The sequence below is a fragment of the Microcaecilia unicolor genome, chromosome 6 (genome assembly GCF_901765095.1).
Source record: "Microcaecilia unicolor chromosome 6, aMicUni1.1, whole genome shotgun sequence".
NCBI classification, from domain to species: domain Eukaryota; kingdom Metazoa; phylum Chordata; class Amphibia; order Gymnophiona; family Siphonopidae; genus Microcaecilia; species Microcaecilia unicolor.
Genome location: NC_044036.1, coordinates 158,408,499 through 158,423,511, shown reverse-complemented (window position 1 = coordinate 158,423,511; position 15,013 = coordinate 158,408,499). Strand labels below are relative to the sequence as shown.

At 45.2% G+C, this 15,013-nt stretch overlaps 1 protein-coding gene across 1 annotated transcript in view; it reads right to left on the bottom strand.

The window, feature by feature from the left end:
* The window catches only part of TASOR (transcription activation suppressor), a gene marked incomplete in the record, with an annotated part of 313,792 nt that overhangs the window by 64,820 nt on the left and 233,959 nt on the right, over positions 1-15,013 (bottom strand). Inside the window, 1 exon segment of the mRNA XM_030205431.1 lies at positions 14,924-14,983. Within this exon segment, the coding sequence (XP_030061291.1) occupies positions 14,924-14,983 (60 nt within the window).

Here is a 15,013-nt window from a genome sequence, read left to right as displayed (position 1 = left end):
GAACACATAGAGAAGCTCTTGTGTCGGCCACTGTTGGAGAAGAGCATCTACTCCCAGGGATCGAGGGTCCCGTCCTCTGCTGAAAAAGCGCGGCACTTGGCAATTGGCCGATGACGCCATCAGATCTAGGCTCGGCTGGCCCCAGCGCTTCGTGATGACCAAGAACGCCTGAGCAGATAGCTGCCACTCTCCGGGCTCCAAGGTATGGCGACTGAGAAAGTCCGCCTTGACATTCATGACTCTGGCAATGTGGGCCGCTGAAAGCTGCTCCAGGTTCGCTTCCGCCCACTGGGATAGATTCATAGCCTCCTTGGCTAGAGGGGCACTCTTGGTACCTCCCTGGCGGTTGACATAGGCCACAGCCGTGGCATTGTCCGACAGGACCCGTACAGGCTTCAAGACCAGTACCGGGATGAACTCCAACAACACCAACCGAATGGCTCTGAGTTCCAGGAGGTTGATAGACCACTTGCCTCTGCAGGAGACCAGAGCCCTGCGCTGTCCTTCCCAAGCAGTGGGCTCCCCAGCCCAACAAAGAGGCGTCTGTCGTGACGACAACCCACTCCGGGGTCACCAGAGGCATTCCTGCAGACAACTTGTCTGTCTGCGTCCACCAGCTCAGCGCCTTGCGCACTGCTGGGTCCAAGGGAAGGCGCACAGCATAATCCTCCGACATCGGAGTCCAGCGCAGCAGCAGAGATTGTTGTAGTGGTCTCATATGAGCCCTGGCCCAGGGCACTACTTCCATCGTGGCCGTCATAGAGCCCAACAGCTGCACGTAGTCCCAAGCCCGAATAGGAGAGGCTACTAGGAACTAGTCCACCTGAGCCTGAAGCTTGACAATCCGATTGTCTGGCAGGAACACTCTGCCCACTTGGGTGTCGAATCGAACTCCCAGATACTCCAGGGACTGAGTCGGGCGCAGCTGGCTTTACTCCCAGTTGATGATCCACCCCAGGGAGCTCAAAAGAGCAACCACCCGGTTCACAGCTTTGCCGCACTCTGCATAAGAGGGGGCTTGGATCAACCAGTCGTCCAGATAAGGATGGACTTGAACTCCTTCCTTCCTCAGGAAGGCTGCGATGACCACTATTACTTTGGAGAAGGTCCGCGGAGCAGTAGCCAACCCGAACGGGAGGGCTCTGAACTGGAAGTGTCGGCCCAGTACTGCAAAACGCAGAAAGCGTTGATGAGGAGGCCAGATGGGAATATGCAAGTACGCTTCCTTGATGTCCAAGGATGCCAGGAACTCTCCTGCCTTCACTGCCGCTATAACAGAGCGGAGGGTCTCCATGCGAAAGTGCCGAACTTTCAAGGCCCAATTGACCCCTTTGAGGTCGAGGATAGGCCGTACAGAACCTCCTTTCTTTGGTATCACAAAGAAAAAGGAGTAACGTCCCTTGCCAAGCTGATTTTCTGGCACCGGAACGACCGCCCCCAGGCGGATCAGATTGTTCAAGGTCTGCTGCACTGCCACAGCTTGACCGGAGACTTGCAGGGAGAGAGTACAAACCCGCCTTTTAAGGGTCGGCAGAACTCTAGCTTGTAGCCGTCTCTGATGACTTCCAGCAGCCAAGCGTCTGAAGTTATTGTGGTCCACTCCCCATAAACGAGGACAGCCGTCCTCCAATCTGCACTGAGGCGTGGACCAAGGCCCCGTCATTGGGTACGAGACCCTGGGGGAGAACCGGAGGGAGCACCTCCGGGACGGCGGTCTCTGCGAAAGGAATGCTGCTTGGGGGAGAAGTTCCTCTTGAAGGAAGAGGGGGCAGAAGAGCCCGACCTGCCCGGGCGGTACCGACGGGCTTCCTGAAACCGTCCTCTGGAGGTACCAGGGCGAGTACTAGCCCGAGCCCTGACCTCTGGTAACTTCTTGCCCTTAGACGTGCCGAGATCGGTCACGATTTTGTCCAGCTCGACCCCAAAGAGCAGCTTGCCTTTAAAAGGCAATCTAGCCAGGCGGGATTTAGAGGCGTGGTCAGCAGACCAATGCTTCAGCCAAATCCACCGCCGCGCAGAGATTGTCTGAGCCATGCCTTTAGCTGAGGCTCTCAAGACATCATACAGCAAGTCTGCCAAATAGGCTAAGCCCGATTCCAGGGCCGGCCAATCAGCCCTCAAGGAATGATCCGAGGGGGAAGCCCGCTGCACCATAGTCAGGCACGCCCTGGCCACATAGGAGCCGCAAGCTGAGGCCTGCAAACTTAAAGCAGCCACCTCAAAGGACGACCTTAAGGCCGCCTCCAATCTTCTGTCTTGGGCGTCCTTTAGGGCCGTGCCACCTTCCACCGGCAACGCCGTTTTCTTAGTCACCGCAGTGATTAAAGAATCCACGGTAGGCCACAGAATGGCCTCACGTTCACTTACAGGCAAAGGATAGAGGCGGGACATAGCCCTAGCCACTTTAAGGCTCGCTTCCGGGACATCCCATTGAGCCGAAATTAAGGTGTGCATGGCATCATGCACGTGGAAGGTTCTAGGCGGGCGTTTCGTCCCCAGCATAATGGCAGAGCCAACAGGGGCTGAGGGAGAGACGTCCTCCGGAGAGGAAATCTTCAAAATGCCCATGGCCTGCACAAACAGGTTGGGCAAATCCTCTGAGCTAAAAAGTCGCGCTGCAGAGGGGTCATCCGCTCCATCCGAGCGGGGATCCGTCTCCTCCAAGGCATCCGCAAAGGACCGTTGGGAGAACTCAGATACGCTGCCCTCATCTACATCGGAGGAGACAAAGTCCTCCAAGGCCTGGGAATCAACCCGAGGGTGTTTACCTCCGGGGGCCTCAACCTCTTTACCTGACGAGGGAGCAGGGGCAGCGTTCTGCATAAGGAAGGCCTGATGTAGCAGCAAAATAAACTCGGGGGAGAAACCCCCCAGACTGTGCACTTCCGCAGCCTGGGCAACAGCCCTAGACGCACCCTCAACCGGCGCTCGCAAGAGCGGGGGAGAGACATGCTGCGCATCCAAGATGGCGTCCGGCGCGACACTCCGCGAAGGAGCCGTGCGGGAAAAACGGCGCTTAAATTTTAGCCGCCTTGTGCCGTCGCCCAAATTAAGGGCGTTCATGGCATTAATGTCTCCTACCTCAAGGGCGGCCCAAGAAGAAGCCGTCCGAGCCGCGTGGCCGGCCAAGATGGCGGAGGCGAGGAGCGGGGGATGGGCGTTTATGGCGGGAAAAACCGCCACACCGGAGGAAGGACCGGGACACTCATCGGTCACAAAACTGTCACCCAACAAGGGCGAATCAGACTTTAAGACCCCCGCATCCCCTCTAGAAGCGCCCAAGCGATCCGGGGAGCGACTCTTTACGCCCTCGCCCTCCGACGCCATATGCCACGAGGAGATAAATCGGGGAACCCCCTGCCCGCTATAAAAAGGTAAAAATTACCTGCTTTCCGCTCCGAGCTGTAACGACCTGGTGTCCCAGTGAGTAGCTGCAATGAACGTTTAAATAAACGTCGAAATAAACGCCTTTAAGGACGTTCAAAATTTTTTTTTTTTTTTAACGGAGCCAGCGGGAGGGGGGAGAAAAGGAGGGACCTGGCACCACCAGGTTTGCACTTGCTCAAAAGAGCCCTCAACCCCAGGCACTCAACAAAACCTAAAAATTAGGCTTGGAGGCCTAGCCAGAGCTGCTGCTGTGTGTGACCACCACCTGCTGAGATAGAGAACATACTGAGGAGTTTCCGGCAGCACATGACCACATATAGGGAGGCAAAAGTTTGCTCTCTATCTCCACCTGCTGGTAGATGGACACAACCCACCAGTCTATGGATTGATCAGCTTGATGATATGGAAACTAAGAATTTAGAGATGGGATTCCAGTATAAGGCCTGTATCCAGGAAATAAAAGATTGCCCCAAACCGAACCATTCCAGAACCTGTAGTAGGAATGACCATTCTACACAGTAGAAAGCTTTTTCAGTGTCTAGGGCCAAACCCACCACAGGCTCCAACATACCTTATACGGTCTGTGCCAGAGCCGGTGGTGGGAGGCGGGGATAGTGCTGGGCAGACTTGTACAGTCTGTGCCCTGAAAATGACAGTTACAAATCAAGGTAAGATATACACAAAAAGTAGCACATATGAGTTTATCTTGTTGGGCAGACTGGATGGACCATGCAGGTCTTTTTCTGCCGTCATCTACTATATGATATGATTGATGGCATGAAACAATCTCAGGTTGTCACCAATATATCTATTTTTCATGAATCCTACCTGATCAGGGTGTAAGAGATGTCCAATTACCTTAGTCTTTCAGTTAGAATTTGTGGTCTAAATTTAGCAGGGAGATAGGTCTATAATTTTGAACTTTACAAGGGTCTGCCAATTTTGGGGATAAGAATTATAATAGCTGCAGTGAAGCGATGTTAATCTGGGTCAGCCTTAATAAAATTAAAATAGGTAAGAAGATGTGGGGCTAGAACATTATTAAATGTTTTGTAGAATTCAGTGGTTATAACATCTGGGTCTGGAGCCTTATTAGAGGCCAGAAAAGTGATAGCAGAAATCACTTCCTGAATAGAAACTGGGGAGTCCATGTGTTTTTGAGTGGTAGAAGAGAGAGTGGGATGCATAACAGATGTTAAAAATTGAGAAATATCTGCAAGGGACCCAACTTGTCTCAGATTTAAAGAACAAAGAGTAAAACTTCTCAAAAAGAGCAGTCATCTTCAGGGGAGTTCATAGGAGCCAACTTTTCAAAATTAGTGGGGGTGCTAAACCCAATGGAAACAGCCTCTCCCTGGACACAGTCAAGAGGTTTGCTCAATATTGGGGGTGCTCAAGCACCCACACAGAGCTGGCTCCTATGGGGGAGTTAATATTACCTTGTTCATTGTGTAAGGTGGAAATGTATTCCCTAGTTCTCTTACCTTTTAAAAATTTTGTGAGCAGTTTGCCCACGCTGTTATTACACAAGTAGTGACCAGCAGCCTGGATAAACAATTCAGATCTAGCTTTTTCTGAGAGAACAGAATTATATTTGTATTTGGCTTTGAGTACTTAATTATAAATGGACTGGTCAGGAGCTGTAATGTGCTGGAGTTCTAAGGTTTTAATATTTTGATCTAAGGTTTGAATTTTCAGAGCATTCTGTTTACAATTTCATGCCATGATACCGATTTCCCCCTAAAGGGAGTCCTTATAGGCTTCCCACAAAGTAGAGGGGGAAACCTTTGAGGATTCATTTCTAATAAAAAGTTCTTTGGTAAAATTGGCAAGTATGGCGAGGAATCTTCATCATTCAATATAGCATTATTAAGTCTCCAAGAATATTTAGAGGGTTTTTGCATAGGGATATGAAAACATGAAGACACAGCAGTATGATCAGAGATGAATTGCATGGATGGTGGAGGAAGCAATCATAGATATGAGTGGGGCAGATATGAGAAAATAGTCTAATCTGGCATAAGTACTGTACGGAGCTGAACAGTGAGTAAAATCTTTAGTTGTCAGGTGTAGGATGCACCAGGCATCAACTAAATCTGCATTTGATATGAAATTTTGAATCTCTAAAAGTGTTTCCGATTTGGAGGGCCTGCAAGAGAAGGACCTATCTAGAAAAATATCAAGAAGTTGACTGAAATATCCAGCAATTATTAGGGAGCCAGACTGATGTTGGAGGATGGTTAAATATAGAGATCTAATAAATTCAGGGGAGTTAGTAACAGGAGCACAGACACTGACAAATGTGTAATCAATAGACTGAATAGTAGCACATATTAAAGGCCATCTACCAAACGAGTCAAATATATTTTTAGTAATTGTAGCATTCAAAGATGCACGATATAGTGTAGAAACATCTCGTTTTTTTGTGAACAGCAGGGGAGTGAAAACCTGTGGAAAGTCCTGGATAAAAAAATGTTTATTACATTCCTTAAGTAGTAAATGCACCTCCTGTAGGAACATTAGGATGTAAAGTTTTTAAATAGTTAGAGATGTTCTCTCTTAATCAAGTAGTCCAACCCATTAACATTAAAAGTTACAATATGTAAATCAGACATGAGAAAAGGCAATGTTGATTTATACTGGTATCTGATGCCCATATACTAGAAGAAAAATAAATGTTAATAAAGATCAGAGATATAAATGAACGCACATGTGCAGCAATTTCCTCAGTAAAGATATAAAGGCAATCAAATGCAACTAGCAACATTGCCAACAGCAGCAACATCAAAGGTCTAGAGTCCAAGCTAGCACACTGGGGGGTGTTCATTAGGACAGAAGCATGAACATTTATTTTGTTACATTTGTATCCCACATTTTCCCACCTATTTGCAGGTTCAATGTGGATTACAAAGTGCCAGAGATGCGATTGTAGACTCCGGTGTAAACAAATACAGAGTGATGTTGAGATAAGATAAGGTTCATGTGGTAGCCACATAGGGGCGTCGTACAGTGTGATAAAGTCACCTCCAGGATAGTTGGGTTAAGGCAGTTTCAGTCTGAAATACAAGTCCCAGAAGGCATTACAGGCAAGGAGCCAGAGGGGGAAATGAAGAACCCGGACTAGACTCCTAGCTGCAATCAGGGAAGACATGGGTGTAAGCTGGCAGGTTGTGTAGAGTGGCTGCCACTAGGCGGAAGGAGAGTTGGGAAACCCTGTGTGCAGGAGCTCATCATTGGTCTCATTAGTCTAATGCTTAACTCAGCTGGTTTGGGTGTGAGGAAGCTAATGGAAGGAGAATGATTGGTGGTGGTAGCTGAAGCCAGGGATTGATTAGACAGGTGGGAAGGAGTCCCAGCAGTGGAGTTCAGTTCAGGAGAGAGAAGCAGAAGGAGAGAAGCAGTTGCAGGCTGAAAATCCTTGGGCAGGGAGATCCCTAAAGTACTGAAGCAGGCTGAGATTCCTTGGGTGAGAGGAAGGCCCAAAAGTATTGAATTCACTGTGACGCTGATGCAGGGGAAAACCCTTGGGTAGAAGGAGTCCCTAAAATATTGAACTCTCCTGAACGTAAAGAGGATAGAAGGTAGAAACTGCTGCTTGGTGACTGAACTGTGATGATGAACTTAAAGAACTGTTTATCTTGGGAATTGAATTACTGTTTATTGTGCACTGGATAAAGAGCCCAGACTGGAGTCTGTATTGAATCCTGGTATGTGCTATGCTGCTGTTGGAACTGTGTACTAGAAACCTGCATGGAATAAAAGTCCTTAAGATTGAAGTTACTGGTGGACATCTATTTCTTCATTGTACCGGGAGCCTGTGGCTGGAGGAGATTGTTCTATCCTTGGCTGCACAAGAGAGGTACCTGGTTACAACACTAAAGAATTGTGTTGTGTCCATACTGTATTTTGGTTTTGTTGTGTCCATACCATACTGTATTTTGGTTTTGTTGTGTTGCAGCAGTCAAGCTTTATGTTGGGTTGGTAGGGTATGTCTTTTTAAACAACTAAGTTTTTAGTGTTCTCCTGAAGTGTAGGTGGTCATACATAATTTTCAAGGCTTTTGGAAGCGCGTTCCACAATTGTGTGCTTATGTAGGAAAAATTGGATGCGTAAGTTGATTTGTATTTGAGTCCTTTGCAGCTTGGGTAGTGCAGGTTTAGGTATGTTCGTGTTGATTTTGAAGTATTTCTGGTTGGTAGGTCAGTCAGGTCTGTCATGTATCCCGGGGCTTCACCATAGATAATTTTGTGAACCATTGTGCAGATTTTGAAAGCAATACGTTCTTTAATTGGGAGCCAGTGTAGTTTTTCGCGGAGGGGTTGTGCGCTATCAAATCGGGTTTTTCCAAAGATAAGTCTGGCTGCTGTGTTCTGGTCGGTCTGAAGTTTCTTTAATGTTTGTTCTTTACATCCCGCATAGATTCCAATGCAGTAGTCCATGTGACTTAGTACCATTGATTGTATCAGGTTGCGAAATGTTTCCCTTGGGAAGAATTGTTTCACACGTTTCCACATTGAGTAAAACATTTTCTAACATTTTCTTAGTTGTGGCTGTCACTGGTTTCTCTAGTGTTAGGTTGCGGTCTATTATAACGCTGAAGATTTTCAGGCTGTCTGAGATAGGGAGGGTGTGATCTGGGGTGTTGATAATTGTAGGTTTATCCGCGCTGTGTTGGGATGAGATGAGACAGTGTGTTATTTGGCTTTGTTGAGTTTTAGTTGAAATGCGTTTGCCCAGGAGTCCATGATGTTCAAGCTGCTCTTGATTTCAGTCAGATTAGATTAGTAAGGAATGTATATTGTGACATCGTCTGCAAATAGCAAATATGAATGGGTTCAGGCTTTGGTTGGATAGGGTCTTGGCTAAAGGGGTCACCATTAGGTTGAAGAGGATTGGTGATAGTGGTGATCCTTGTGGTACTCCGCAGTCTGCCTTCCTCGGTGATGATATGGTTGATTTTGATTTTACTTGATATGTTCTTATGGTTAGGAAACCATTGATCCAGCTAAGTATGTTACCACCAATCCCGAACTTATCTAGTAATCTTAGTACTATATTGTGGTTTACCATGTCGAACGCACTAGACATGTCGAATTGGAGGAGGAGGATATTTTTGCCTGTTGCTATTTCCTGCTTGAATTTGACTAGGAGAGCGAGTAGTACTGTTTCTGTGCTGTGTAGTGGGCGAAATCATGACAGATTCGTGTAATATTGAGAATTTGTGTATATAGTCAGTAAGTTGTTTGGCTACCATGCTTTCCATCAGTTTGACTGACAGCGGGATGGATGCTACTGGTCGGTAGTTTGTGATTTCATTTGCTTTTTTTGTGGTGTCTTTTGGTATTGGGGTGAGTAGAATGTTGCCATTTTCCTTTGGGAACAGACCTTGTTGAAGCATGTAATTTAGGGGGTATGTAAGGTCTGCGATGAAGCGGTCAGGGGCGGATTTCATTAGGTAGTTGGGACAGGTGTCTAGATAGCAGTGAGTGTTGGAGAACCTGCTGATCGCCTGTGCAACTGTATCGACGGTAAGGGGGACTAAGTTTAACCAGGTTCGGTCAGCCAGGTATTCTCCAACAGTTGGGTCCAGTTTATTGAGGATATTTTCTATGTCTGGGTTGTCGTGAGGTAGCGTGTTGCGTAGATTTACAATTTTTTCATTGAAATAATTGGCAGGATTATCTGTACATGGAATGTCTGTATTCAATGAAGTGACCAAGTTGGTGTCTAGGAGTTTGTTCACAAGTTGGTATAATTTCTTCATGTCTTTGTAGTCTGTCCCTATTTTAATTTTATAGTATGATCTTTTGGTCTGTCTTACTGCATATTTGTATTTTCTTAGTGATTGTTTCCATATGTTGAGTGTGTTTTCATCTTTTATTGTTTTCCATGCTCTTTCAAGTTTCCTGGATTGTTTTTTCAGTTCGTCGTTGAACCACGGTATCGAGTTGCATTCACATGATGTTTTTCTTCGTAAGGGTGCTATATCATCTAGTATGCCTTTGCATCTTTTATCCCATTCCAAGAGACAGTTTATGGAGTCTGTTTGTGCTGTCCAGTCATTGTTGTATGCCATTTGCCAGAATGTTTTCGTGTCTACGTGACCTCTTGTTCTGTAGGATGCGAGTTCTTGGGTTTGGTATGATCCCTTCTTCCACCAGTGTAGGGAAAGGTTTAGTTTGTAGTGATCAGACCAGGGTGTTTCTATCCATTTAATATCTGTTATGAATAAGTTCTGGTTTGGTGACATTTTATGTGAGATGAGATCCAGTGTGTGCCCTTTGACGTGGGTTGCTTGCATTTGAGGCCATTTGAGATCCCATAGCTGGAGGAATTCCTTGCATTCTTGTACGTTGATTGAGGTTGGGTCTTCTAAGTGAAGGTTGATGTCTCCTAGTACTAGTACATTGGAGTTGGCTACACGAGTGAGATAAAATCTATGAAATTTGTTCCAATTACCTGGAGGTCTGTAAAACAAGACGCAATTCAAATGGTCATGCAGGATTTTATTGTGAATTCTGATTGAGGCTATTTCAAGCCGAGACATCATGGACTCAGCATTGGTTTCGGTGGTAGTGGGATCTATAGATTAGTGCTATGCCTCTGCCTCTCTTTTCCTTTCTGGTCCAGTATGTGATTTTGTATCCTGGAGGGCAGAGATCTAAGATTATGGGGTCCTTTTGGTCATGGGTCCAGGTTTTCTGTCATGATCCAGTCTGTTAGTAATGCTGTTTTGTTTACTGCAGATCTGGCGTTGATGTAGCCCACATGGATTGTTTGGAATGGGTCTTCTGCGTTTGGTGTTGTGTGGATTTTTATTAGTTGTCGTTTCTTTGTTATGGTGGATTTATTTGGACTCTTCTTTGCATTCTGTGGTGGTTGACCGCATGTTGATGTTCTTCCCTTGTTTAAGTCGTTGTCAGTTTGAAGAGGTGTGGTGTGTCTGATCAGTCTTTGGTGATTGCGCAGTATGTGTATAGTATTATGTTCTGTGAGAGAGGTGGTTAGTGCAAAGTGGATCAGTATTAAGGAGTAGATTATTAGAAGTTGTTCATTTTAGTTTCTATTTATTGTGGGCTACTAAGATGACCATGTTCTGATGACTGGATGCATGATTAGGTTTTTGTTCTTGGTTTGGGTCTGGTGTTCTTTGATTGTGTGTTAATTCAGCTTGTTTTTCTGCTGTTGGGGTCAAGACTGGGACCGGTTTCAGTGATAGTTAATGAGCGGAGGGGGTGGGAGGGAGAGGTAATTAGACAGGAGAAGTAATTAGCAGGGGGGTGTCACTCATGTAAAATACCGGCCAGAGTATTTTCAAGTTAGCTAGTAGGGAGGTGACCAACCTGCAATACAAGGAACTCAGTTGACAGATTCTATCCCACTCGGAGCCCTGACTGGTGGTTTCTAACCTGTTTCGCAGCAGACATGTTAAGCTAATTTCATTTCATTAGTCTTACTTATGATTGCTTAAAATGTTCACAGATTTGCTAATGCGAGTCAGTTTCTCATTCTGGCTTCTCTGACCTTCTTATATTATTCGGTATCTTGAGGTAGTACCTTGTGGCGCTAGCAGGCACCTAAAGTCCCCTTGTTCTCAGTTGTTTCTTTCACTGTGCAGCCACCTGTGGTCTGCTTACAGTCAGATGCTGCTGGGGTGCAGAGACTCTGGCTGCTCCCGGGGTGGACGTGGGCTGCTCCTACCACGGTGGCTGGCGGGTGCGGCGCAGAGCAGCATGGACTGGCCGCGAGCTGCTCAGGTCCCCCGTGTCACCTCAGGATCGCTGCTGAGGTTGCTTCTCTCGTCTGTCCTCCCCGGCTCTGTACCACGTGCGCCGTACTCCCCCCTCTCTTCCTCACCTTGTCGCCTTGGGCAGGCGACCGGCTGGCGTTCCTCAGACGTGAGTGGGCACCAAGGCCCGGCAGGGTAGTGTTTTGGCTCCAATACAGGGAGGGAGCTGCGTCGTCACTCTGTGGCTCTCGCTGACTCGGCCGACTGCATCAGTCTCGGGGCAGCAGCGCCCTCCACTCAACCTTCCCGATACACCTCTACGGTAGCCGGCGCTCCGCTTGGTGGTGCTAAAGGTGCGGGTGGACGCCAGGTCCAGCAGAGTAGCGCTGTGTTCCCAGGACCGGAAGGAGGTTGTGGTCGGTTCTCGGCAGCTCCAGGCGCTCCATCCGGAGGGGCTGACCCTGAGATGGCTCGATTCCGCGGCGTCTTCCATTCGGCCTTCAGGTTAGTCCATCGGCTTGGATCAGGAAGCAGCCAGACGTCGGTCTGCTGACCAACCGTGTCCGCCCGGGGGGTCGCACGGCCCATTCCGAGCCTTTTCCCAGTCAGGGTCGTCACAGCTAGCTGCTCCCGTGACCCTCAAGGTAGCGGCCATGATGTGGTTAAAATAAAAAAAGAGCTCCTAGGAACTTAATAATGGTGATTCGTTTAAAGTGAAGATGAAGGTTCACAAAAAAGGTAATGAATATTAAAGATCAGAGTCCTTACATTTTAAGAGAATCCAGAAACATTTTAAGTTCCAATGGCTCCATATATGTACGAGTGCAGTTGTTATAAGTTATCTTCATTCTGGCTGGGTATATTAGCCCAAATTTAGCATCTATATCTTTTAGAGGTTCTCAAAGCTGGAGAAATTCCTTGCATACCAGTGCAGTAACTTTTGCCAGATCAGAGATAAGAACACGCTTACCCTGATAAAGAGAAGGTCTGGTAGTCACTTTGCAGCGGTCAAAATAGATAATGCATGCTGATACCAAAGGATCTTTGACACTATTGGGCTTGGATATTTCACAGCTTGAATAGGTCTTGAAGGGACTCTGTGCGCCCTTTCAAATCTCTAATGGTTTAGAGTTGTAAATTAAGCAGTTTGGAGAGGAAATCCGTTAAGAAGGCAATAGTATCTGGGTCTTCTGATGATTCGGACAAGCCAAAAAAATTCTTATATTAGATCTGAGGTGGTGATTAGAGAGATTTTCGAGGTCCCTCTGGAGCATGTGAGTTTATCAGCAAAAGTGTGGGATTGCACTTCCAGCGAATCTAAACGATATCTTACTTTGGTAAAAATTGAGAGTTTAGAGACTCGATTTCACTTCAGACCACCTTAGTAGCTTTGAGTTGCTCAGTCATAATGTTTTTAAATGACTGTATTTCTGCAATAAGGAGGTTGAGTTGTGATTCCAAGTTTTTCAATGCCATCTTTTCCGGCGTGCTGTGCTCCGGCTTAGGCCTTTTCCCACTTGCTCCGGGACTGGTAGCGTGCAATGTTGCTACTAATTGGGTTTCCGACAGGTATTTGTGATCTGGATTAGCCATTGTTGGAAGCAGGATACTGGGCTAGATGGAGAACTGTCTGACCCAGTATGGCTATTCTTATGTTCTTATAGAAAGAGAATTAAGCATATCTTGCTTATGATTCTTGTTTGACACCATTAGGATCATTACAGGAAGAGTACAAAACAGTGCTGCAAGCTGAAATCAGGAAAATAAACCATTTTCTTGCTCGATAATGGCTCAAGGCAGAGGAGCACTCACCCCCCCCCCCCCCATGTGTCTGCACGGCTTGACAGCCAGGCTCCACCCCCAATAAAAAATATCCTTCTATAGCAACACAAGCAGAACAAAGTTGGAACCCAAACAAACCAAAACATCTCTGTCTCAAGTTATCTTTCCCCAAGTTTAAGGTTAAATAAAAATGAATCAGTTTTCACTTGTATTTTTGCCTCGACGCCAACTGACTCCCTTCCTAGCTACCTGCCTCTGGTTTCAGCAGTATGTTGTTCTCTTTCACTGTCATCTTCTCCTTCAACTTTCCTATCCAAATTTTGTAGTTCCTTTCCTTTTTTTCTTCTAATTTGATATTGTGAACCGCTTTGATGCTCACAAAAGGCAGTATATTAAAACTAATAAACCATACGACATCATGTATGCAAGCTATATTTCTAATCAATTTTAAACATTTCTATCAACGAATACCACTAAAACCTAAAATACCACCTCAACAGGTGAAATTTTAAACAAGACTATGCTATATAACTAAGAATTAATGATGATCATTCTCCAAAATGCATTTTCACAGATCACATTATACTAAATTCTAAATTTCCAGCTATTTTGAAAGTGTTGTGTAAAAAGGGCAACTCTAAATGAATTGATTTGGTAAGATCAAGCAGATATTGAAAATACAAAGATACCAAAGTAATTTAGTCTGGATCAGACCATTTTCTCACATTTTCTCTGTTTAAAACTGACCACTTTGCTCTATCAGTATAAAATCAGCACCAACTATTTATTTATTAGAATTTAATATAATAGCTCAAGGAAATGTCTAAAATAGCTGAAGTACCCAGACAGCTGGGACCCCTGTGTCTTTACTAGGCTAATCTCATCATTGGCCAAAAAAATCTTGTCATGTCATTTTATATTTTATCAGTATTTTCTCACAATTAGCATTCAAAACCAATTTGTGACATCATTAATTAAAAAAAACCCCCAAAAACACAGGAACTGAAAAGAAACACTGAACTTGAATACAACAGCAGCCCAGTCGTTTCATTCTGCTTGCTTCATCAGGGGTAGTGCTTCCAAATGTTACAGTGTTCAAAGCAAAGCCCCACTTCAGGAATGACAAAAATTAATATGGTTTGGCATTTGCAAAGAACTGGGTCAATTTTTGAAGTTAAGTGTTTCTTTTCAATTCCTATTCATAACTCCAGTAAAGACACAGGGGTCCCAGATGTCTGAGGTCTTTTTCCTTGTGTGTTGTAACATCACAAATTGATCATTGTTCAGTATACTTGGCTCATTGTTATTTTACATTGTGTTACACTTTGGTGTTGAATGCAAGTCTCTCCATTTTTTTGTATTGTGAATTGGTAAAATAGTTGAAGCCCATACAGTTGTGATGTGCACTAACATTTTCACCCACTAAATTAACACTGATTAAAAGTTTTCATTTTGGATGATACATAATTTTAAAGCAATGGGTTCCAGAGGAAAGGCTCTGTTAAGCAGGGACTCTCTTGCATATTTGTGTATAGCACTGTGTATGTCTAGTGGTGCTATAGAAATAAAAGTAGTAGTAGTAATCCCTTGGAAAAGGAAGTCATACTCATAAGTGCATGAAAGCAGTCTATTGGGCATTTGCTTTTTCAGCCAATCTTGTAAAGATATACTTTATCAGGTTCCCTGCTACAGAGCTAAATGTTTTAAGCAGTAATATATTGATTCAACATCAATGTGTTCCACTTAAAAATATTTTCACATATGACTTATTGACCTATTAAGCTAATAGTTCAATACTATACATTATAAATACTAATAAATTGATTTGCAGAGAAGGCAAGACTGTGAAAAGAACAATTTCAGCCCCATAAATGTACATCTCTTAGCACATTAAGAGTCTACTTCAATGTGACGACTGTGATCCAGCCCTAGAAATAGTGGTAAATGCTTCCAAGCAGCAATTTTCAGCCAAGACTACTTTTGCTTCAGGGTCAAATAAAAATAAACATTTATCAGCCTTCTCACCTGACACAGGGTGCTCTCTAAGGTTTTCCATATGATCCTCTGGAACTCTTCCTTCCCCTCCTGAGGGAGAGCAGTAGTTAGCATCTGTGA